The 26,269-nt window shown below is 38.8% G+C and overlaps 1 protein-coding gene across 4 annotated transcripts in view; it reads left to right on the top strand.

Annotated features, from left to right (window-relative positions):
• Positions 1 to 26,269, top strand: part of KIF16B (kinesin family member 16B) — a 135,660-nt gene that overhangs the window by 5,651 nt on the left and 103,740 nt on the right. For 3 of the 4 annotated variants that reach the window (XR_013921984.1, XR_013921985.1, XM_080341996.1), the window contains exons 2-10: positions 11,512 to 11,581; positions 12,595 to 12,708; positions 15,673 to 15,789; positions 19,863 to 19,960; positions 20,446 to 20,555; positions 21,183 to 21,325; positions 22,646 to 22,814; positions 22,962 to 23,093; positions 25,862 to 26,037. Coding sequence is in view for 2 of the 4 variants with exons in the window: in XM_080341996.1 (XP_080198122.1) it covers positions 11,512 to 11,581; positions 12,595 to 12,708; positions 15,673 to 15,789; positions 19,863 to 19,960; positions 20,446 to 20,555; positions 21,183 to 21,325; positions 22,646 to 22,814; positions 22,962 to 23,093; positions 25,862 to 26,037 (1,129 nt within the window). In the remaining 2 variants the exon portion in view is untranslated. Of the gene's footprint in view, positions 1 to 11,511; positions 11,582 to 12,594; positions 12,709 to 15,672; positions 15,790 to 19,862; positions 19,961 to 20,445; positions 20,556 to 21,182; positions 21,326 to 22,645; positions 23,094 to 25,861; positions 26,038 to 26,269 lie in introns of all 4 variants that reach the window. The other variant, XM_080341997.1, reaches the window with a different exon arrangement.

Below are 26,269 nucleotides of genomic sequence, written 5' to 3' on the forward strand. Positions count from 1 at the left end.
CTGCGACTGTTTCTGAGCACTGATTGTTGGTTGTTGCTCGTAAGAGGATCCAGAGTGATCACAGTAATGCAGCTCAAAGCTTAAATTTAGCCAAGTGTTGCAATACTGTCACTTTCTAAACTGCAGTACCGATGAGGATAAGCCATTTATCAGCAAGCTGAGTTTGCTATTTCTTATGTAAAGTGTTTGAACTTCTGTTTTAATAATGGTGCCTGTGATTTGATTTACAATCATGTACAATTTCTCTACGATAAAAATAAGCTGTAAGATCTGTAAGAATAGGTGAGGCTCTAGTGTTCCTGGGGTGAGTGTGCCTGTCTCTTGCTTTTGCCTTTATCTGTGGGTAAGTGCAAATCCAATAAAAGTCTACTTTGATGCTGAGTTGGCAAGACAGACTAACTGTTCTGAATGTGACCTTTTCACCTTGCTGTATTTTGTGTCCAAACCCTTGAACCCACCTAATGACCTCCAGCAGATTTTTTCCTTTGCGAAAGTGTTCAGAGTAGATACAGCTTACTCCCAGGGAGAGAAGTGTATCTGTGTATATGTATATATATATATATATATATATGTGTAATGACCTTTGTCAGCATGCTACTTCTGTTGTTAGCGTTGGACCAGTGCCTAAAGGTGTAGGCAGTGATCTGAGTTCCTGGATCATGTAAAGTTGATCCTAGGAGAACTTAGTCTGAAATGAAAGTATAGTATGTTTTGTTTTGTAAGGTACATGAAGAAATGGTTTTATTTACTATTTATTATCTCTCACCTCTTCAAGAGAAGCAAACAGCAGTAAGAGTTTTTATTCTTCACTGTGGTCATGCTCAGCTCCTCAGGACAGGTCCCTTAGTACTGTGAGGACCAGACAGGTGAGTGTTGGCATGACAACGAACATGTCATCTCTCCTTCATAATCACTACCTTTTCCCTGAGCTGAGTGAAGATGTGCTTAGCAGATGGGTCTGGTTGGCGATGAGGTGGTGATACCCGGTGAATACGGCCAGGTTCTGGGGTGGGGTGAAGAGCAGTGGGTGCTTCATCCACTTGGCCTTTGCAGCTCTGCAAAGTGAGACTGCCAGATGTGAAAGAGCACAAAAATCCAGTACTCGCTCAGTTATGAGAAGTGTAGAATAAGATCAGTTTTTCCCTATAGGTGAAATGAAATGATCTTTGTATGGCCATGTTACCTGATGGTTTAGTATGTAGGACTTAGAGAGAAAGCAAAGGAAGGGTGGGTAGGAAAACAGGTGGCTCTGCTCTGAGAGGGGCTGTTAGTCCCTGGTTTAGATGGTATCTGACCAGTCCTAGGGAGGGTTCTGCTTGTTAAATGCATTGAACGTGTGTTCTTCAAGCATGGGTACCAACAAAAAAATGTGGCATAAACATTTGTAATTATGTAAAAATGCCCTCAAAGATGAGAAAAGTTTAAATCATGGTAGTTGATGGCTGTCATTATTGCTGTCAGTTGTTCTGGAATGAAGATGCAATTGAGATAGCAGTGTTTGTTGGGGAACATAGGTGCTATATACTGTGAGGCTCCTTTAAATGGTATCTATGGGCATCATATGTTTGAGAAAGAAATGTAGTAAGCTGTGTTGTAAGGCTGCAAGCAGACCATATGAAAATAGAGGAGAGGTTGGAGAACTTGTTGTTGAAGCAAATGAAGTAGAAATGACAGCTTGCCCATAGCAGAGCGTTGACTCAAACTTGTAAGGATTAGGAAAAAATAAGAACCTAGTGGGCTTACAGAAAGGACTTGGTTGTCAGTGGCAAGGATAAGAGGTGATGAAGGTCTTATAATCAATATAGTAGCATGGGTAATGGTTACTTTTTAAGTTTCAAGGTTGGTTTTTTTGTTTGTTTTTTTTGGGAGGGGGGCATAAAGGCAGTAAGTAGCAGAAAATAGTACAGACATGGTTGTATAGAATGGGAAGAAGCAGCAGTTATGAGGTGGGGGGGAAAAACGCCAAAGTTATTTTACAAAATGATTTTAAAGAGAACATTTCAAATGTGAAGCAGAATAGTTGCTCTCCTGAAGAGTTTAAATCTCAAATGGTCTGGCTGTGTGTTCCTAAGGGCTGTTAAAACGCAGCATTGGGCAGCTGTGTTGAGGAGCGGAGACCGAGCGTGTGACCTTTGATAAAATGAAAAGTTAAAGCCAAATGGAGAAGCCAACACCAAGGATGGTAGTTGGCTGGAAATTTGGATGCCACAGGTCAGGATATTCTAGAAAAACTTGTTGGACTCTCCTGAGGCATTTCCACAATAGCCAGTGCCAGCAGCGCTGCAAGCTGCAACTTATGGGTAGAAGCAGTAGAGAATAACAGCACTCTCTGGTGGTTTCTGTCTCTAGAGTTTCTCACCTCTGCTGAAATACATGGTCTTTGAACATCAGTGGCCTGTAGCTTGCTTTCCTCTTCTTTTCCTCTGAGGTTAATCTTTGAAGTTTTTCTGCTTAGAACCAATGAATTTGAACTTGAGAGTGTCATACAATACAGTGCAGTTCTTGTTTCCAAATATCTTGCAGAGCCAAACACTGAAGCTGTGGTTGGGGCTTTGCCCAGAGAGCCTCTGGGTTAATATACCTTGAAGACGCATTTCTGGAACCTTAACAGCTGAATTACGTTAGAAAACATCAACAGAAATGTCTGGAATCATCGATTCAAAAAATACTGAGCAAAATGTATACTGTATGTGTTATGACTACCAGAATGGATTAGGAGATGGAAATCGAGAAATATTTGCAGGGCTTAAATGTTGAAAAGAGGAATTAAATATTTAGTTATGGCTCCTTCATAACATCTTGGGAGTAATGGAATGAAGCTAATAATGGATCAGCTTAGACTGTACCTAAGGAATTACTGCTAATGAGATAGTGCAGGTTGTGGAAGAGTCTCCCAAAGGGAATGAAAGCCCAGGCAGTTGGGAAGAGCTAATTCCTTTGAAGAAAGTCATTACAGGAAATTATCTTGCTCGAATGGGAAGGTGAGACCAGACCTGGGTGACTTATAAGTAGCTCCTGCATTTGCCATTCTGCCTCCAACTTCCTCTGTGGTGGTTATTGCACAACTTTGTGCATACCCAGTTTATTCTCTGTCCTGTGTAGTCTTTAAAATGGGATCTTGGCTTTTCATCTGTTGGGCAAGATGTATGAGGGAGAGAGAGTCCCAAATGCAGAGATTTATCCTTGTGTTTGTGAGCAGCAAAAATGGAACAGACCTGATGGCTGCAAAAGGAGCTCTAAGGAGTTTCAGCAAAATACTGGATTCCCATTGACTGAAGAGTTAATGGCTGGGACTGACAGTTAATCTTGCATAAAGCACCAGAGATCGGGACACCCACGTATAGCCTCTGTTTACATCAGCTTATTTTTCTGTCCTTTTTAGTGCATTAATGCAAGTGCTTCAAAAGGTTTTCAAGCCTGTGGGATTTGTCACAATCGCTACCTTGTTCGGTCTGTCCCCCTCCCTAGCGTTGAAGAACAAAGACCTTCCAGTGCCAGTGGTGCTGGAGCACAGCAGCAGCGTGGGCATGTGTGGGGAAACGTAATTAAATTGGCCTCATTTACAATTTCTAATCCCCAAAACGTTATGATCTTGAGCAGTTTGAACTTAAAATCCAAGTTTTAGAATAGTGTTTCCTAATTAATTTATTTCAGTGTTATCAAACACCTTAGCAGGCTACCTACTCATGTTATATCACTAAAATGATGAGCAATAAAATACTTTCAAATGCTGCTTTTTGTTGAGAGCTCCTTGAGACCAGCAGAGTAAAAGGTGATGAGTCTCTCTGTATTGCAGGCTTCATAATGAAACAAAGTGAGAGTAAGGTGAGCCTCTCGGTTTCTCTGGTCTTGTTTATTTGAAATTAAGATCAGTTTTTAAATAAATGGGATTAGCACTCAGCTCTTTTAACCTAAGTGAGCTCTTGGACTTGAAGACTCTTAGAAGTCTGAGCATGTGAAAGGCAGGTATTGTTGGTGAGAACAGCTGACTGAATTGAAGAGCAAAGTCCTCTATTTTGCAGTTGCTATGAATACAAAGCCAGGGTTATTTATTCAGAGAGGGTTTTTCAGAGTCATCTAACAGAGGGTGTACATGGCACTCAGCATCTTAATTGATGATGGGCTGAAGTTCTTATTGTTGAAAACTCAGACACTTCAAATATTTGTTCTTTATGAAGATTCTTCTCCAAAGCATTTGTGTTGTAAATACAAAGCAGTAGTGAGATACAGAAACCTGGAGTACACCCATCATTTTTCTGAATGCTTATATATTCGAAAGATACTTGTACTTACATAACTGAAATAATTTGTTGTTCTGTCCAGATTGCCTGTATGTGTCTCAGTAGAGGAAATAGCAACAGAACGGCCTTTTGGATTACTTGATGGGTTAATAGATCTGTGAGATCAGGTACAATTTTTTAGTTTTGAATTTCTAATTTGAGGACCTCCTGCCCCAAAAGACAAGGGCACTGCAGAGAAGCAGCGTGATTTCTTTGAATCATGCTTTGCTGTACATAAGAGGTCAAGTCAATACTGTCTTTATGACTTGGGATAGCAGGACTAAAAGAACAAATCAGAAGAAACAAGGTATTAAAAGCAAAATATCACATGGACTAAAATGCAGGAGTCCTAGAAAAATTTCATAGTGTCATAACAATAGTTACAACAAAATTCTAGGCTGTCATTCAAATCAACTCAATTGTGTCTGAGTTTATGTTTTATGTTGCTTCTGCCAAAGATTAGCACTTGCTACATTTTCTTAAAGGCCAAAATCAGAAGCAGGTAAGAGGTTTTACGTGTGGTTATCTTAAAACTTAGCTATGCAGGACTAGTTCCTACTGGTAAGACCGTTACTGAGCCTGGTCTGATGTTCCATCTACACGGGCAAAGCAAAAAAGTTGCTGTCGAGGTAGTCTGCTAATTGAACATTAAATATTTTTCAGGTTATTATGTGATCATTGACCATGGCATGTGTGGATACATTCACTTTTTTTTTTGAGTTAGCTTTTCCTGGTGATTTAAAAATTTGCTTTTGTGGCTATCTACCAGACCCGATCTGAGTTGTTGGGAGGTGAAGTTTACCTAAAATATTATTAAAAATGCAAATTTAAAAAGCAGGTCAAATACATGATTTAATATAATGACCGGTCTGTGTGTTATCACGAGCGTGCATAGTTTCCCCCAAAAAGCTAGATATCATTTGAGAGAAGACAGCACAAGGACATGAGTATATTCATTTTGCAGGAGAGCCTTACAGCTATAGATTAAACCACTGCCTTTCACTATTGTTGGTAAAATTTATTCTTATGGCTAAAGGCATTTAATCTAGCTTGTCCTTCATACAAGAGCTGATAGGTGTGTACTGGCATATAAACTAAGGGAATATATCTGTTTCATGAGATGTACAAGATTTTCCCCTGCTTCTGCTTTCTCTGTCGCTGGGTTTATTATTCCGGTTTCTGCTGCACTGTGACGGAAGTTCACAGTTTAACTATTTGCTATTTGCATTTAAGTATTTGCAAAGTTTGCCGATGCTTTTTACAAAACAAGTAGCAGAAAAGAGAATGTGGGTCTGCACTAGGAACTTATTAAGATTATGTTGATCACAGAAAACCTTACGCCCACACAAAATGTGCTTTTTGACAAAACTTTTTTTGAAGTACCAAGTACGTGTATGGTTTCATTCTCTTACTGAGACACAATCGCAATGGTATCCGTAGAAAGCTGTTTCTTTTCACTTCAGTTCCCAGCATTTTTTTCTGCTTTTTTCTTGTCTGGCTTCTTGAGATGAAACTTGAGAGACAGCGCAGCCCGTCTATCAGCCGGTCCCACTCTCATCAAGCAGCTTTTGAATCTGTTGGCTGCTGTCAGCCAGATTTGACAGTTTGGTACAGGTCTGGAAGATAATGAAGTTGTGTTGTTCAGAGAACACGGGTGGCTGTATAGAGGCTGCAGAGCTCTCCTGAACGAGGGGAAGGCTGCAGCCCTTCCTGGCCGTCAGATGATCCATCCAGGGACCTTCTCTCAAACCAAGGCTGAAGGGCGACTAATTGTAGTTATGCTGCTTGATGTACAATGCGTAGTTAGAGAATCATAGAATAGTTTGGGTTGGAAGGACCTTCAAAGCTCATCCAGCCCAACCCCTGCCATGAGCAGGGACATCTTCACCAGATCAGGTTGCTCAGAGCCCCATCCAGCCTGGCCTGGGATGTCTCCAGGGATGGGGCATCCACCACCTCTCTGGGCAACCTGGGATAGTGTTTCACCACCCTCAGTGTGAAAAATTCCTTCCTCATGTCTGGCCTGAATCTCCCCTCTTTTAGTTTTAAACCGTCACCCCTTGTCCTGTTGTAACAGGCCCTGCTAAAAAGTCCATCTCCATCTTTCTTATAGGCCATCCCCTTATGGAAGAAGTGCCTTTTAAACTATATTAGTGTAAACATGGCTTGGGTCCTTTGATTATGGGCTTGTAGCAGCATCGGTCAAGAGCATGGGGTCATTGGAGCTCAGGATTTGTTGGGCTGTTGCCCCACTATGGAGATGACTGTGATTTTTTTATACAGTGTAGTCATGTAGTACTGGTAACTCAAGCCACAATGGATTCCCCAAATCTTGTGTTTAAATCAGATTGCTTGACTTGTTCTGATTTTAGATCTCAGCCAACATTACATTCAAACTGTTTGTTATTGATGTTTATGGAAAAACTTATTTTAACCCAAAGGGTAATGAATGTGTTTTATATATAGACCTCCAGATTTATGTTTTTGACTGCACCTAGATATGGAATCACATTTAAAAAAAATGCACTTTCTACAAAGTTATTTGATAAACATTGAAGAAGTTAAAAAAAACCCAAACCAAACAAAAACCTTTGAATAGGAAAGAGAAATTGTGTGATATTTCAGATCGCACAAACTTTGCTTTTCTGGTAGTTACAGAAAGTAACAAAGAATTTCTTGTGTAGGAGAGTTTTTGTTTGACTTTTTAAAGTATATGGTTGAATTGAATGTTCCCCTTCTAAGAGTTACTCAAACAAAGGGAAGTGCTCTTGGTCTGTGTAATTCGATGGGACATCAGGGCAAACGTACAGTTGGTATGTTACCAAGCTACAAGAAAAAGCCAAGTTCTTTCTGTGACACACTTTGTGCTTGTTTTTCAGTTAAATCTACCTTGAATTTTCCTGGTCATTAAGCAACCCTCATGCTTTCACTTTGTGACCTCAGAAATACACCTGGGTATTGAACAAGCAGAGCGATAAAATAGGAAATCCGTAACATTGTGCCTAAAATGCGAATATAAGAAGCAGCAGGCACTTTGCTGAAAAGAAAAGCCATTAAGCATGGTTGAGTTGCTTTTACAAGTGCTCAGACTATGTCTTTGAGTAGCTGAAAAACAAAATCGCATGTCTGCTCTTCAGTATAATCCTTTTCCAATAGATGTTCTGTTAGATGTCTATAGCTAAGTGAATTTCCAAGAGTATATTTTACAGGCAGTTGTTCCATTTTGACACAGAGATGCTCTGCAGGCAGTTGTGGTAGTGCCTGTGTCCTTGGCTGTGCAGCCTTGGAGGTTTTCCGAAGTGGTCTTTTGAAACACTATTTGGGAAAACTGATTACACTTTCTGTCCTGTCCTTTTTGATTTTCCCCTCCCACCCTCTAGATGAAATGCATCTTTCTCTTTTCAGAGTTATGACTGAAAGGGATTACGGTAAACAGAACTGATTCCCGTAGTATTATTTTAATGGAAAACCTAGTATCATGATTTTCTAATGAAATAAGCTATAATAAATGCTCTAGTGTCTGAATAATACAGAAGAGATCAATAAAAAGGCACTATTTAAATAACCGAACATCCCATTGAAAGACCTTAAAGGAAAGAACTTGAACTTGGAAAAAGACCAAACACATTTTGCATGTCTGTAATAAGAGTTTTTCTAAAGCTTTCCTTGTTGATTTATATTTGAGATAACAGTGCTTTTTGGTGCTCTTCTTCCTTTTCTCTGTGAGAGGATGTTCAGAAAGTCTTGTGACATAATGAACAGAGGCCACTGAAATTTGCCTTGAAGTCTTGAGATAGTGCTAATAGTCAGCTGCCTGTAGTAGGATTTTGACCAGATGCCCATGGAGGTGCAAAAGTTGCTCTGATCCTTGCCCTGAAAATAAGCAGGGAATACAAAGGAAGGAGAGAAAGAAAGTTGGCATAAAGAGATCTACCTCTAAACTTCTTCCATGGAGCTGCTGTGTTTCGATATGGCTTCTGAATCACACTCAGTTTAGGGCGGTTCTTCATAATCCATGTGCCCTTTGTGGTGAAAATAAAATTGATAAATTGCTTACTTGGGCAAAGTTTTAATAAGTTATCCCATTGCAAGTGTAGTAGACTAGTTCTTTTAAGTGTATCTTGGTAATAACATTGATACTGTTTATACTAAAACAAAGTGCCGGTATTATTTGAAGTAGTCATTCTGATTTCTCCTTCTCCTTCTCCTTCTTTCTCCTTCTCCTCTCCTCGCCATTAATTGCTGGATGACTAGCTGAATTTAGCAATAGTAGCACTGGGCTGCTGTATTTCCTGGTATCTGTGCCAAGAAACTTGTCTCCTTGATCGCTTCGTAGTTTGGTTTGGAGCCATGAGATCACGGGTTAGAAGTTTCGTTCCCTTGTGATCCTGGAGCTCCACGTGGTGTATGAAACAGCAGCAAGGGAAGCCTGGAGGCTGGCCCAAATCACCGCTGTGGGAACACATTGGGCTTGGGGGGAAGCAGGCTTGCTTAAATCAAAGCATTAATTGTGAACTGGTTTTGGCAGCCAGCCCCTTTACGTTGCTTTGTAATGAAGGGGATGGAGTTGGTAGGGGTGTTTTTTTGCGTAGTGGCTGGGGCTTCTCTCTGGGCTGAAATGAGTTTCTATGGATGCTGGAGGAGTAGCTGGTTGCAGCAGGGTTCTCCTTGCCCTGAAGGTTCTCAGAATGGTACCCAACACTGCCATACAGCTATTTACAGCATGAACCTTTAATTAAGGTAGAACTTGCAATCAGAACTTTTGGAAGGGACTCAGACCCCGCTGAACTGCATGAAGTGAGTGCCTGGAAATGACTGGCATCACGCAAGCAGGTGTTTTTTATGGGATCCTCTCAACCTCTTTATGTGTACAATAAATTATACTCAGCTGTCTCATATATTTAAATGAGGGTTTAGCATTTGGTTCCTGTTAATTCTTTTCACATCTTGCAGGTTGGCTTATTGATTCTGGTCTTAGTATTCCTCTTTCAGGTTGTCTTCTCTCTATCCCTTCCCCTACAAGAACGCAGGGTTCTATTTATTAATTTTTTTATTGGCTAGTGCTTTACAAGGCTTTTTTTTTTTTTTTTTCACTTTGAAATTCTCATTCTTTAGTGTTTAATATTGTTATTGGTATTACCACAAAAATTAATGACTGTAGACTTCTCAGAATTGTGTGTAGTTTGTACATGGGTGCTAGACTTGGATCATTTTGTATCAGTTTTCCATTATTGAATAGCTTTAGGTTTTGTAATATGGAGAGCTGGCTAGCTCTGAGAAAGAAAGCACAAACATATTTTACTATTTCTTCTCATATATCTCAAGCATAAAGAAATCCAGACAAAAAAGCAATAATTACTTCCCCCTTAGAGTCCTTCTAAACTTCCTATAGGAAGCAGGTTCCAAATTATATTTGAAACAAATGTTCGTGGGAATATAGACCATTTAATTGGGCCACATTACTTATTACAGCTTTGCTGAGCAAATAGTTACAGACAGGTAGAGGCAGTTCGGGAAGCAGGGTGGGTAGTAGCCATGCACAGGCGGCATTACTGCCGTGTCAAAATCTCTTTATTACTAAAAATACCATTGGAAACTTCTCAGTTTCCTTGTTTATTACTCATAGCTGCATCTTAGTATTTCAGTCTCTTAAGTGTAGACCTTAGTAAAAGCTACTAAGGATGACATGGAAATGACTGAGAGGCATCTCTTAAGACGTGTCTCTATGGTAGATCTAAATTCAGTTGTATAATTAATGCTGTAATTATAACAATTATATGTTTTATTACCTTAGAAAATAACTTAATGTGTTGATATTTAAATAAGCACTTTTATTTGCCTAATCTTTATTCATTAATGTAGATTTTAAAATGGGGTTTTGCTTTTCTTTACAATTTCTACTGGGAAACTGAATGTGAATAGAGGGGAGCTGCGGTGTCAGCTGATGAACATAGACCTGGGTGATCTAGTGTGCCACGAGTAAGAAAATGTCACCAAGATCCTGAACTCAGGTTTTTCCTTTTTATTTTGCTTGGTGCAAGCAGATATCCAGTAATCTCTGAGATGCCATGCAATGTGGTAAAGCAGCACTTTATTACTTTAAAGCCCTTTGCTTTCCTTGGCACCAGGCAGGCACACTAGTTTGTCGGGCGATTTAGCAGCTGATTTTAGAACAAGCATGTCTGTCAGCATTTGGGGAGCGAGCTTTTGTATGGTGTATATAACAGTCCTCCTCTTCCATTGCTTTTTCTCACATATTTTTAACAACACAGGAGATGTTATGCTCCAGGTTTTCATTCAAGAGCAGCCTGCATTACTCTTACGACTAACTGCAGTGAAATCCCATGTCTAGCAAGCAGGTTGATACATGATGTTTTTAGACACTACGCTAATGATTTTTTTATGATAGTTTTGAAAACAATCAGAAGCAACTGATGTGAAATAAATGTGGACGCACAAGAACACTGTTGGAGAACTGGACTTTTCTTCTTCCTGGAATCATTGTGCTCTGGGAAGCAACAGACCTGTGTAACACTCCCTTAGCAGCAGAGCCGCTCTTGCGCATTGCCATGGGCATCACAGCTCAAAAAAATGTTGAGTACCTTGTTTTTAAGTGAAGTTTAAAATACTGATGTCTTGTGGATTAAATATTTAGTCCCTGTTACCTAGGCTATATGGGTAAATGGGGACTGCTACTGCTAGGATGGTGGTAAGAAGCCAGGTCTTATCTTACAATGTTCTGTTTCATAGTTCCTTAGAGCCATGTAATTGACTTCACTGGGCTTTGGATCAGAGTACTTAAAATCAAGAATAAACTACTTAATTGCCCTGCAGAGTCAAACTCCAGAAGCAGGTTTCCCTGAGTTGCTGCTCTCTTTGTAGATGAAAGGATTTGGAGGCAAACCTGAGTACTTCAACTGGATCCCACAGCAATGAGTAAACTTTGGTCACAAGAATAAAACAACCAACCAACCAACAATAAAAAACCTAAACCGAAACACCAAAGAACCTCCTCCCAAGAAAGCCCCAAACAAACAAAACCAGCCAACAAACAAACGACCAAAGAAACAAAACCACACCAAACCCCAAAAATACCCAAACAAAACCAATGAAATAAAAATGAATTCCCGTGGTAGCTGGTTGTGGCAAGCAACCTCATGAGTGGAAATATGGCTATGGATTATTGTGATACATTTTATTTAATGTACTCAAGTCTTGGTTTTTCTTTCAGGGAGAAAGAACTTAATGCGAAGTTTATTATTTCAATGGACAAAAACAAAACAACAATCACAAACTTAAAGGTGAGTAAACACAATTTAAAGAAGGAACTGCTAACTGAATATCTGACAAAATATAACTGGATGAAACAGTGGTGCTCACTGTGCTGTGGAGAATAGCCCTTAGTTTTTAAAATAGACTGTTGAAGTAATCCTTTGGGGAAACAGATTAAACTGTTAACTTACTGCACCGCAGTTTTCTGCAAACCACTCTAGGCTGTATCTCATAGGTTTTTCCTAAGGTTTATCACTCTGGTCATTATGTAGGTGGAAGATGAGAGCCAGCAATAGAAGAGAGGTACGTGCCTGGTAGCTATTAAACCTTTGCTTCATCTGTAGAAATTGTCTTCAGGGATTCCCATGAAAATGAACTAAATCCAAAGTACCCATCGCTTGCTATGATCTCTTCATGGTATATTTTAACTTTTCTCTTGGCAAGAGAAATCATGCACAGCAAATAGGTTTTTGCAAAGTAGTTTCCAATGAGGAATATTAATATATGAAAAGGAGTTTCAGTGTATGGTTTGTTTGGACTGATTCAGAAGCAGTGACTGTTGCTGAAGTGTAGTGCAAACTGTCCTGTCTTGAGCATGACGCTGGCCTTAAGCAGCAGGTAGGTAACACCATTTAATTACGAGTCCACATTGAAATGCTGTTCACAATGCAAAGATCTCTCTGGCTCTTATTTATACATGTGGGATAATCCCTTATTGTAAACTGAATTTCATATACAGGACTGATTGAACTGAATATAAGTGACAAAAATGTAGAGTGGTGTTAGGGAGCAGTAAGCTGAAATCCAAATAATTCCTGCTGTGCTGTCGTGTAACATAACTGTCCTTACTGAAGGGTATATCTATTGCTATTTTTTTTGCTGTTGTTTGAATAATAGGCTAACCTGTCATTGTAAATTTCTAAATGTTTATATCCTTATGTTAAATTTATATTTTGATTATTTAGTGTAAAAAAAAATTTAATTACTTCATCAAGATGTATTGTACCAGCTCTCTCTCACTCTATTTTTGTTTGTTAAATAGGTACCAGAGGGTGGTAGTGGAGACCCAGGACGAGAAAGAACTAAGACCTTTACCTATGATTTTTCCTATTTCTCAGCAGACAGTGAAAGTCCCAGCTTTGTTTGTCAAGAAATGGTAGGATTTCTGAATGTTAATAATTGATTTTTTTCCCCTTTCTTTGCCTTAAAAGCATTCTTTTAAACTTCTTTCCATTGGAAGTGCTTCTTGTGCAATGTAGAAATTCCCTAGGTGCCTGAGAATTTGAATTTTGTTTTGTTTTCTTAAGTGCTGTGTTTTTTAATACAGCAGGCTAAATTCCTTCTTTCTACTTCTCTGGTCTGATTTGTCCTGTAAGGTCAAATTAGAAAACTCCTCTGATCACTAAGTTTGTTTTTGAAAAGCTTTTTTGAAAAAAATCACTTTTGAGAAACCAGTATCTATCCTTAACTCACTTGGAGAGAAACATTCTTATCTGATTCAAGTGGTTTTTGTTTCTTTTTTTCCAAAAGTCTTGGTACACATTGAAGAAGATTCTTCTTTCTCCTCTCTTGTGTTAGATAAGCTTTTCCGTAGCAGAGACTCAGGCATGGATTCCGGAAATTCTTCCAAAATAAATGATTGATTTGCAAGGTAGAGCATAGAGCAGCTCAAGCTGGGTGCCTCCTTTAGAGGGATCCTCAGCACAAAAAAAACTTGGGACAATTATAACCCCCCAATTGAAGCCACCATGCCCTGTGTGTCACTCTGGGCTGACTGCAAGATTAGAGCCTGGGGTCTCCCCATTCTTCATCAGATCTCTTCACTTTCATCAGGCCGGCTGTCAATTAAAGTTCTGACCTTCAGTTGCTGTTTTAAATTCCTCCTCATTGGTGCCATTTTGCTTCTATTTCAGAGTGGATCAACAATTTTTTTTGTTCTTTTAAACCTATGAGCTTTATGGTTCATAGTAATAGGATGCTAACAATAAATCCTAAACATGGCTTAGATTGTCTGTGTTCCATATCCTGCTATTACAGCGTGTCCCACAGCCCCAGACTGTCTCCTCCATCCTTACTGGCAAGAACACAAACTTCTCTTTCTCAGCCACAAAAATATTGTCCCCGCGTCAAGTGTCATTTTAATTACAGTGCGCGCAGCACATTGAAAACAAAAGGAGTTTTCAAACCATGGGAGTGCGATTTCTAAACAAATATTGCACAAGCTATTGTTTTGCTTATGTTATTCATTTTGTGTTTAATTGGAAGACTTTGTAGTTAAGCTCTTATCAAGTTGCTGCAGAATTTCCAGTTTGCTGCACCGGTGGCATAGAAGAAGGGTGTCTTTCATTCACATTCATTGTGCCACGGAATAAAATTGATCTTGATTGTTGGTAATGTGGTTGCCTAGTGCGCTTTGTTCATGATTGTTGTATTTTTCCTTCTGAAAGGCAGAAAAATAATAAATGGGTGTCTAATGCTACATGCTGCATTAATATGCCTTGTAGATGCAAAATATGCTTTAGTATTAAAAATTTGGAGTGGGAGTGGCAATTTACCATCAAGCTACTTAGTTTTTATTCATGGATGAGAAACAAATAGAATTTTGATGAGTTTACTGCCCTTCTGGGATAAACCAGTGTCCCAGTCATTTGATTCTGTCTAAGTTCCATCCAGATAATGTATTTTCTTCTAACCTGTGTTAAGCTTCTGTGTTTAGACAACACTGACTCTAAGTGTCCCATATACTATCTCATATCATTTTGCAAGGTATACACACATTTTTAAAAGAGAAACTAGTCAAAACTAGTGCATGAAGACTTGGTCTAGATGGTGAGGTAAAAACTTGGACATAGTGAAAGGGTGGAAAAATAAAGGAGCAGTTATTTAGGAGGGAGACTTTGACTAAGATGCTCCTTTTCAAATGACAAGTGAAATTGTACTTTGGCTGATCTTTATACTCTTCCTCTTTGAGAAGTATCACAGATTACAGAATTGCAACTCCTTTGCTCAAGGGAAGGTCAAGTTAAGTATTCCAAAGGCATGCTTTCAACTGAGTGTTAATGATTAAAGAAGTTACCCAGCACTCCTCCAAGGGAGGAACAGCATGATTATACTGTGTGGGTGTGCCATTTGCTATCAGTAATGACTTGTACACCTTGGTTAATTTAAACCACACATTCTGCAGATGAGTAGCCAAATTATGTGAAACATCTATGAGTTTTTTTGAAAATCATGTCTGGATTGGGAGACCTAGATTAATATTTTAATGGAGAGAAATGCTGCACCAAGTGTTACTCCTTGACCAGTGTGGGGATGGATGGACAGGGATGGATAATTAAAGGCTGGGGATCTGGGAGGGGGTTGAAGGCATCTGGTGAGAGCTGAGGTTATTAGCTGAGAACAGACTCCCATATTATGAGATGTGGAGGAGGAATCGATACCAGGTTGTACATATTAAGGGAAAAGAAAAGGGGCCAGCTGATGATAGAAGGCCACATACCACATTTAAAAAAAAACGCCAACATGTTTCCATGTTTGTCAGCCTAAAAATAAAGATATGTAAAAGCCAGTTAGGGAGGAAATACAGAGAAAATAACGGGATATTTTCTTACATTTGGTTAAAGCAAAAATCCAAAACCAACCAAGCAAAACCCTCCAAAAACACAAACCAAGAAACCAACAAGATCATTGAAACCTTTCCTTTTGAGAAGGGGCTGAGTATTTGCAGAACATAGAGAGCTGGCAAAGATACAGAGTGAGATTAACAATAAGGAAAAGTAAATGAAGTGTCTGAGATAAACTGAAAGAAATTGGAGCTATAGGAAGGAGGTTGTGTTGGTGGTTTTTTGTTGTTTTTGTACTTCTGCATGTCAAGTAGATCTCTGACAGAAAAAGAAGGAGAAAATATACCGTTGCAGTGCTATAAAATAAACACAGTAGTAAAGTTTAGTATTATATTTGAAGTACTAATTTCCTGTCCTATAGTAAACATCATTGGTTGATGCCAGTAGCTTATGTTGTGGCATTTTATTGTTCGATATTTGCTGTGCTGGATTGCTGACTGATGACAAATTTTTTTCCCCAAGCTTCTGTTGTCTTAAAAAACTTTCTATGTTTTTAGGTTTTCAAGAATCTTGGTACAGATGTAATTAGGTCTGCTTTTGAAGGTTATAATGCTTGTGTTTTTGCGTACGGACAGACTGGATCTGGGAAGTCCTACACCATGATGGGAAATGCGGTATGTTGGATTTTGCAAATGCGCATTTTTATTCTGTAGCATTGTGTTGAAATAATGCTGTTGCAAGAACACGTTATTATTGCTGATCCTGTCTGTATGCTATTGACCCCCCATCTATTGAACCTTGGAGTGGTAATCAGAGGTTTTAGAAGCTGTTTATAGGTAGGTATTTACAGTTGGAAGAAGTGTGTTTAAGTGATACTCTGTTATGTTGGACGAAAAGCAAATATTTTTGTTCAGTAACGAAACCAAAAATGTCAACTGTTACTGCTGATTTTCTGTGCCGAACTCGAGGCAAGAAAGAAGATACTGATTTTGAGAATATGAATGATCAGCTCTTTCTGAAGAGATCTGGTTTTTAGGCCTGTTTTGAAGGGTTGAAAGATTAAAATAGGTCCTTGAGCCCTGTTTAGTGAGGAGTAGAAACTGGGGATGCGAGGTGCTAAAGGTAAGTTTCAGCAAACCATTATGAGATGGTACAGTAACTTGAATTTTAAGGTTAAACTCCTGTTTAGCACTGCAGTGAAGACCCTGCAAGAGGAGCATTTGGCAGTGTTTGAGTGAAGGACGAGAGTTGCTTCCATGACTGCCCAAGGACATAAGGAACCTAGTGGAGCAGTTTAAAAGGGCGGACTCATGAAGCCTGTTTGCAAGGCAACCTCTGCAGGTTTTGTTCTCTTTTAGACCTTGTGGAGAAAACAACACAGCATCTCTTTTCCCAGCAGAATTGAAAAAGGGGAATACTATCACTTGTGCTTCCTTAGCTAGATCACTCTTTTGAAATATAGTAAGATTGGCTACTTTGCACCTCTTTTAGTTTAGGAGAGTAAATTAGCTGTAAATCTTTTTCAGTTGTCACTGAAGAAGTAGCCTTGTATTTGACTTCAATATGGTAAGCAGATTAGACTTTTGTAACCAGAAAATATGTTATGACCTAGATGTGGATTTCTATTTCAGAAATTTATAAAAGTGACATTTTTATGAGACTGCCTCACTGTATGTAATGACCGTAATCATCAAGACATTTTGCAAATGAATAGGTGCTGAAGTTTGTTTGACACTATTCAATAATAAAGGTCTAATCTTCTTGCCATGATACATAAATACTTTAACCTGGATTTGTACAGCGTGTGTATAAAATAGTCTCAGATGCCAAGTTAAATGCTTGAAAATTGATGGCCCTGTCAGAGAGACTACATTGGTATAAGAAAACTTGAATTGGAAATGAATTTTCTTTTTTTCCTTACTTTTCCTTAAAAAGTATGAATTCCCTTCTCATTTTCCTTTCAATATCTGCTGTTCCTGGCTCTGAAAGGCTTCTGCAATACTGTGTGCAGCAATCATTTCAAGAAATATGTGAACCACTTAGAATAAGTCTTGAGCAGAGATATTGAAATGATCAGAGATGTATAAAATATGATCTATCAAGAAGGTCAGACTTGCATAAGCAGAGAAAAGAACACTGTGGAGGAACAAAAGTCTTCTAAGACGTGAAAAGCTGCTGCAGAAGGGGTTGAATTATTTGTTCTCTGTGTCCGAGGTAGATGAGTAAGAAACAATACATTTAAATTGCAATAAGGAGTTTTCTGGTTGAATAACATGGAGGGGAAGAAAGGCTTTTAATGAGAAAATTAAGCTCTGGAGTGAACTCCCTGTTTTGGTTCTTCAGACTTCCATGGCTGGAAACTATAACTCAGAAAACAACCTGTCAAAGATGTAGTTGATCCTGCCCTGAAGCTGTAGGGAGTGAAAAAGGGAGAAAACGTTTAAATATAGATTCTAATAAAGAGTATACATTCTGTGAGATGTATATTTTACTGATGAAGAATGCTGGGAACTGTGTGTTCTTCCTTTATCATCACTATATTGCTGTGGTTGAAGTTACTCAATTAGAACCAATATTTCATATTTTAAGACTCTCTTTACAGTTGCTAAATTATGTCAGACACTAATGACTTACCTGAAACTTTGTGATGGATCTTTCATGTTTTATCCTTAAGCTTTAATTAAAACTGTTCAGGTGTTTCCAAGTGTGAGATGAAAGAAAAGTCTTACTTTTTCCTGTTCCTTTGGCTTAAAAAACAAAAGGTGAAGGGAAAATTCCAACATTGAACCATGATGCTTTACCTGGAGTAGAGACTGATACTGGCAAAGGTGGCTCATTTCTTATCAAAGTCTCAAAAAAAGCCCAGTTAAGCTGCAACTTTTTCCCTTTGTCTAGGTGGGGGTGTTTTTTTACTTTATTTTTCTTTAAAGCAGGGTGCAGTCAGGTGAAGGGCTAGGTGCCATAGGAAAGAACAGATTATTGTTTCAAAGAATGAAGCCTGGTTTGAAAAGGACAGAGAGGCTGTGATTTAGAGGAGGAAGGAGCTGGAAAAAGGGCAAAATGGAGGGATAAGAGTATGATTAAAATAAAGAAGAGACTGCATGATGAATCACAAGTTATATCTAGGCAAAGGAAAGAGGAAGAGGAGCACCTGGAAGAGGACTGCTGGGACAGAAAATGCAGTGGGAAGCTGAAGAATGAGAACAGAGGGGACCAGCTCAGGAGCAGACTGGAGTGGGCTTGGGCTAAAAGTGTTGGATTTTGTATGGGAGTCCAAGTAGAACAGAAATCTTCACCCAAGGAGCGCTCCCTCTGCCAGAGTCTGCTGCAGATTTGTCCACTCTCTGTGTTTTCCTGCTGCCAGATAGCTGTAGAATCCCACCAGGCAAACTTGCTTGGGTGCCTGGGCTGTGCTCACATTGGATGTTGAGTCTGGTTTGTCCTAAGTTGCCTCCTGCTGAATTACAAGGCCCCGATCTCTAAGCAAGAACACTTCTTGCCTCAGCGGCATGTAGAATTGGAATTAGTCCATCGCATCAAATATCTTCTGCATTTTTGGACTGGAGGCAAATTGTAGCTGACAGACTGTTTTGTAAGCTGCTTCTGAGTTTGCAGCTCGGAGCCCAGAGCTCATCTGTATGTATACGTCCTCTTCTTTCATTCCTGAGAGCCACGTTCACTCATTTCAGCTCTGAAGGAGCATTAGCTACTGTTTTCCTCAGGAGGTGTGCACAGCAGGTTGTTGGTCATCAGCCTCATCAGACTGGGTGCCAATGGGGTGGCAGGGAAAAGCTGCTGCTGGGGAAAAGCCTGGCTTTGACTTATTGCCTTGCTTCTTGGCTGGAAGGGAGCAACGGGCAGGGAATGAAGCTTCCCTGGAGCACCGGGAAGGGGAAAGCTGCACGCTGAGCCTCTGGGTATCTCAGTGTTGTTAGCAGCTGCCTCGCACTCCGATATGTGCTTGACATCAGTGGTGCAGCAACAGCCTCGCTGGCGTGAGGCTCAATTCTCAAGTGCCAGCATAACCAGGAAGATGACATCCTGCTGTGAGCTGAAGTGGCAAGGAGCCTGTAATGGATAGTGGCAGCCTTGCTAGTAAACCGTGTGGTCTGTAGGGATCTGTGAGAAGGAATATATTTTTTCGGTTTGCTTTATTCAACCAACTTTATGCATGAAAACTCTAACTGCAGAGTCGAACATTCAGAAATCGAATATCAAATTAAATTTGGCTGTACTGTGAGATACAGTGAATGTAGTTTTAGTATTGCCGTTGCATGCTACTTTATCTACTGCTGCATCTTTAAAGACAGAAGCTGGGGATTTGGGCTTTGAATGAGAATGGCTCATGGATGCAGGGAGATGGATCCTGTCCCATTGTCTGCAGATGGCAAGTCCATGGTGAAATGAGATGGACGAAGTTAGAAAAGATAGTGTTGAGATAAGACAGTTCACACGTTGCTCTGAGGAACCAGTTTCTGCCTTAAGCAGTTAGGATTATTCAAAGGGCAAAATATATCCCAACAGCAAAGAATTGGAGCAAGTCTATGCATTCCAGTAAACACGAGGATTAGTGTCAAGGTGACTGCAGTTAAATAAAGGGCAGGAAAGTATTTGCTGAAAAGTTTTGATTTTTTTCCCCCCATTTTCTGCATGTTGGAACTCTCAACTAGTGATCTTGGATTTTATTCTTCAAAATATATTGTGCATGCCTATACAGCCTTCGAAATAAGAACTGTTGTTATTGCAGGGTGATGCAGGTTTAATACCTCGAATTTGTGAAGGATTATTCAGCAAAATAAGTGAGAAAACAAAGCGGAATGAGGCATCCTTTCGAACAGAAGTCAGGTAGGTCTTGGCATGTTAATAGTTTGCTGCTTATCAAACTTGTTTCAGTTACAACCACCCCGTCTCACTTTATCTCTGAGAAAAGTGTGTGTTTTCCAAATAACTTTCCATGCTTGGCCTCAGTCCTATAATTGATTTTTTTGTTGGCAGTCGTAGTCAAAATGCACAATACTTCTAACTTCAATCCAACAGCTGTGCGTTTTGCTTTACGTAAATGATTGTGAAAATGCCTTTGCTACTGAACAGCATGTTCCTTATTTTTACTCTTTATTTCAGGCTGACATTAGGAGATCTTGATATCGCTAATGTCTGCTTCCTTTCTACTCGCTTCTTTTTTGGCTTTTTTTTCCTTATGATACAAATGCACTGTAGTTACTAGTATCCTAAGCCAACTTTGGATCCATCTTGCTTTCAAACACAGTGTTAACGTGATTTTCCTTTCCTTAAACACTCAGTCAGTGCTTTTTCCAACCTTTCTCTTTCAGTTACCTAGAAATTTATAATGAACGTGTGAGAGATCTTCTCAGACGGAAGTCATCAAAAACGAACAATTTACGAATACGAGAACATCCAAAAGAAGGGCCTTATGTTGAGGGTAAAAACACTTTCAGTGTTTTGCACTGGATATTTTATTGCCTTTATATATTCTAAAATGTCATGTCTAATTGCATAGGGCATTTTAATCTTTTAAAATCTAAATGATGATAGATACAGTGCTTTTCTTTGATATAAAAGCATTAAAAGAGAATAGCCTCTCATTTTGTATCCCCACTCGCTTCCATAGTTCTAAGATTATTATACATATAGAGCTTTATCTGTACATTTATAACACATTTTTAAATAACCTTAAGAGATGCAATTGGTTTTAAGGATTTGTTGCCTATAAATGATAAATCTTTAATGTTTAGATGGAAACAACCTGTTAGGAAGTAATTGTCTTTATCTGTCCTCTACCAGGGAAGGTTCATGTCTCTTGAGGGATTACGCTTATGTTATTGCACTAAATACTTTAGTAAGATTGCATATTTTTTTCTTAATTTACTGTAAATGTGTAAGTTCTCCATTGTTCACGAGGCCTCATTCCTTTCCTTAACTGATAAACAAGTACGACAATAAACACTAATTGCAGCAATACTTTGCAGTAGTGAGGGTAATTTGAATATTTTTGCAACGACAATCAAGTGCACCTATGAGCATACTGAACCACTCTGCTTTTCTTCAGACTTGTCTAAACATTTAGTGCAAAATTACACTGATGTGGAGGAACTTATGGATGCAGGAAACATAAATAGAACGACGGCTGCAACTGGAATGAATGCTGTCAGTAGCAGGTCGCACGCCATTTTCACCATCAACTTCACTCAGGTAACAAAACAAAAGCCCTTGTCTTAATATGTGTTTAGATTCAATAATTCATATGATAATGGAAAAATAAGGTTGTCAAATAAGCAGGTATGGGTAGAAAAGGACTATGTTGCTGTCTTGTGCTAGGGAAAGTTAAAAGTGTGGAAGTACTGTTTTGAGAATTATAAATATGTTTATCAGTGATTATAATCTTTAAAATTTGAAGTGTAATGGGATTACTTAAAATGATATTTAGTTGATTTTGAGGAGATAACTATAGGGAGTTTAGGCTGAATAACAGAGACTGGTGCCAGGTTGTTTCATGGTGCTGCAATGGGGAGGAGTGGGTGAGATGCCTGTTGTGTGAGAACCAGAGCTCTCGTGTTATCAAAGAATCACAGAATCACATCCGAGATTTATGAAGCTAGCTGTCTCCATGGCCCGAATCATAGTGTAGAAATGTTTTCTGAGCATTTTCTTGCTGACTCTGTTACTAGTGGAAAACTATTTATATTCCTTGATTTACTGATGGAATAACGGAGAGATTTAACACATTTTCTCAGGACATAGTGATCTTTTGGTTTATATGTGGTAAACTCCTTTTCTAATGGCTCCTGCTCTTCATCGTTGTTTTTGGGGAGCTTTATAAATGGTCCATGGATAACCCGCTAAATGAAAAGGTAATACAGAGGTGGTTCGCTCTGCTGACAGAACTTGCATGTCTCTCCCTGCCAAACATACACAAAATCACACGCACCAGCTGTTCACCAATGATGGTTTGCTCATCACAAAGCTTTTGAAAGAGGATGACAGGCAAGCAGCGAAAGGTTTTGTTCTACTGTTGTACTGTAAAAGTAGAAGGAATTTTGAGACAGGACAGTTGGATTTGACTTACGTGAATTAAGATAAAAATCAGAAGAAACCTCAGTTAAAATTGTAGAATAAAGTTGCAGTTGCTACCTCCTTGAACTTGGAGGCAGGGGGAGAAACTGATTGTAAATATGTCTGTGTATGCTGTAACTTTATATGTTGAAAGCATAATAAAATGGTATCAGCATGTGTTCACTGTGCATTGTGTAAATAGCAACTCTCATTAGTCAGTGCATGTGCATAAATGACCAGAAATTTGCAAGTACTACAATTTAAAGAAGTGCTTGTGTGGGAGTAATCCAGCAATTCAGATGCCTTTCTGTGGCATCTCTAATCCACTTGTCTTCTCAAGCTCTGCTGTTGTGAACAAGTTAAATTCAGTCATGACATGAAAAAGGCTACTAGGTTGGATTCAGTAAAATTTCAGAATTTGGAAGCTTAACACACTTTTCTTTGTGTTTTTCTCTGTAGGCTAAATTTGATTCTGAAATGCCTTGTGAGACTGTTAGCAAGATTCATTTGGTAGATCTTGCTGGAAGTGAAAGAGCAGATGCCACTGGTGCCACAGGGGTTAGATTAAAGGAAGGAGGGAATATTAATAAGTCTCTGGTTACTCTGGGAAATGTAATTTCTGCCTTAGGTAAGTCACTGGGTTTTATACTTGTCTTTTTTTTTATCATTACACTTCTGTTCATATTTACTTACACAAGCAGAGGTCTAACACATACATATTTTCATTCATTTTCAAAAACTGTATTTTTTTTTTTTTCCTATTTCCTTGTCACAGCTGATTTATCTCAGGATGCAACAAATCCTCTTTCAAAGAAGAAACAAGTATTTGTGCCTTACAGAGACTCTGTGTTGACTTGGCTGTTAAAAGATAGCCTAGGAGGAAACTCTAAAACTATTATGATTGCCAGTAAGTGTATTTTAAAGTACTTTTTTTTTTTTTTGCATCCTGAATAGTGCATTCTTAATAGGAGTGGCTGTAAATAATGAGATTCCAGATGCTTTGTTAAGGCAGAAAATTGTTTATATGTATTCATGTTTTCTTTATTTCTGAGTCTTCTAGTAACACCCTGCTTTTACCTACATGGGTGCATGTGTCACTGGCTGCTTGGTCACAAAGGTAACAAAGCATCCAGACTGTGTATGTGCAGTCGTTAGACATTTGTTTGCATAAGTAAGGATCATCTAAATGTATGTGCCTAATTTCTTTCATTTGCTCATCTGCCTCACTGCTGTGATTCTTTGACACATACCCAGTGTAACGGCCAATCCGATCAGTTAAACTTCAAGTAACAGTTCCTGCTTATTCCTGAGGTTCACTCGCATTCCAGACAGCTCTGTTATTTATGGTCAATGCTCAAACCTGGCTCTAGATAAAGTCTTGTACTTCTCTCCCCTTACACCTCTCCTCCCCTGCTTACAGTCTTCGATCTCCAGTACATATGTACATATGTAAAGCTGGAATGTTTTTAATACTAACGTGTGAATTGGTTTACCTTTCCAAAACTGTTGGCTTTGTTGCATTAGTAGCAGAAACAACCTGGTCTCATTTGACATTCAGTGGGTAAGACTGTCTTTTTTTATTTAACCTACTTTTTGAATGCACACAGTGTTTTAACTTTCTGTCTAAATTTAATTATTTATAATCAGTCATCTAGCAAACTTTTCTTACAGTTTCCTTTTTACCTGTAGGAAGCTCTGTAAGGATCACTTGGTTTAAAAACCTACCTGTAGCACACATATTGCAGGTTTTTGAACAAATTGGAATGGGAATTCCGTTCCCAAAATAACCAGGTGAAGCCAGGAGGATGTTTAAGGGAAGGGGAGGATTTTGGATATAAGGTGTGAAGAGAAGAGCAGCTCTGAAATTTCTCTCACTCTTTCCTGCTCAAACGAAATGGAGTTTCACTATCCTCTCTTGGGAATGGTGGGAGAGCAGAACTAAGGGAATAATGCATTGGGTTAAGTTCTGGGTCTCCAGTGGTTTTGTTACAGTCAAATTCTCAGGGTAGCGGTTCCTTGTTTGCATGATTTTGGGGGCTGTTTTTGGAATCCATGCCACTTTCTTTGCTTGGGCTCATCACTGTAGTACCAAGAGAGGATCTTGGACCAAACTCTGCTTTTTTTTTTCCCTGGCTGTTTAAATCACACTGTATTGACATCTTTCTTCTTGATGCTTTCTTTCAGTCACAGAATCACACACAATCATACAATCACAGAATGTTAGGGATGGTCGAGTAACTTGTTTTGGGTTGTGGTTTGCGTTTCTTTTTTTTTTAATTTTATTTTTTCTTTTATTTTTAATTGACAAAGGTATTGGGAAGACAAATTATAGAAACATAGTGAGCTTTTAGTGCCTATACTAATGGTTAGAGTGCCCAGCTGCTTTTTCAGCTACCTCCTTGTCTATTAAGGATGCTTCTGCTGGACAGAGCCCTGGTGGTTGATCTTTTCTCCAACAGTAACTGAGCTGGTAATGCGGCTGAACTGCCGAACAGAGCCTGACAAGCTGTCCAGATCCGTTTGGCCTTCCTTTTCTGTAACTAAACACACATAAAAGCAGCAAGATCATCTCAGACTGTAGGAAAGGCTCTTAAATATCCAATTCCCATTTGCCATATTTCTATAACGTATTGTAACATCCTTCCAGAAAGAGAATAATTTAGTGCAGAGGAGACTGTAGATAAAGTAGGGAAGTAATAGTGTGAGCAAGGGAAGTATAGTCGGTTGCCAAGTGCATCTCCCCTCATTCAGGGAGTCTCTACCACAAGAATAATATTTATTACTGTTGAGAGAATGAGGAAGGGCAGAATATTTTGGTTACTTGATTATTTTTACAGGTGTTTTCATGGTCGGATTCTCTGGGTCTCTTGTTCAGTTTGATTACTGATTTCTGGTCCCTTGTCATTTCTGCATGGCGTTCTCTTCTGTGTTTTTCCTCATCTATTTGGATGCAGTAATTATCTTTTTAATTGGGAACATCTTGTATATTGTTAGGAAAATTAAGTGAAGGAGAGCATTAGCACTTTCATTTAAACTCCATTGTTTTTCCTGGTTAAATTACCTGTAAAAATAATACCAATTTCTCTTGATGCATCAGCTAGGTAGTAGTTGTGTGTGCTGCCAGATGCCTGCAGCTCAGCAGAACAGCTAGGTTTGTAAATTATAGAAGCTCTCATATGTTTTACTTTTTATGCCTGCTTTATGTTTAAATGCTGTTTAATTTCTCTTCAAAACTTGGACTGAACCTACTGTGTTCTTATCTGAAGTGACTTTTCCATGCCATGATTACATTGATGACTACAAAATACTGTTTGTCCCACCATTCTTGTAAAAACATTCCAAGAAAGCTTGTGAAGTATTCACATAGGATGTTTATGCTTACCAGAGAAATGTAAATGTTAAGTAGATTGACAGCAAGATTTCTTTACAACACTTGGTTGTTGGACCTGATTATTCTAATACACTATTCTAATACAGTATTTACTTAACCAAAGGTATAATGACATGAAAGCAGTGGAGATAGATGAAGAACTAGAGCTAATTGTAGCCACACTGGTTAATCATATATTTGTCTCTTCATCCACATTAAGTTTATCTGACTTCTAAAATATAGACTAACTTTACTAAATGAAACATATGCTGCTGGATAAACTGTTTTTGATTTCATCTTCTTAGCTATTTCACCTGCTGATGTCAATTATGGAGAAACTTTAAGTACACTTCGCTATGCAAATAGAGCCAAAAACATCATCAACAAGCCTACTATTAATGAGGATCCTAACGTCAAACTGATCCGTGAGCTGAGAGCTGAAATAGCCCGATTAAAAGCCCTGCTTGCTCAAGGGAATCAGGTTAGCTTTACTTGAAATTTATGTGTAATTTTCCTTGAGTTATAACATCTATTTCTAGAATGTAATGAGATAATTATCTTTCATTATATTGATTTGAGTAAACAAGCTCTATGAGGCTATGAATGAATATTATTTTCGTGATTGAATCAGTTTCCATATGGCCAGTAGATTACCCCTTTTAACATAAGGGGGGAAAAATTGTCATCCCAAAGCTTTTAGCTTTCTCTTGATA

This window comes from Nesoenas mayeri (genome assembly GCF_963082525.1).
Source record: "Nesoenas mayeri genome assembly, chromosome: 3".
Taxonomy (NCBI): domain Eukaryota; kingdom Metazoa; phylum Chordata; class Aves; order Columbiformes; family Columbidae; genus Nesoenas; species Nesoenas mayeri.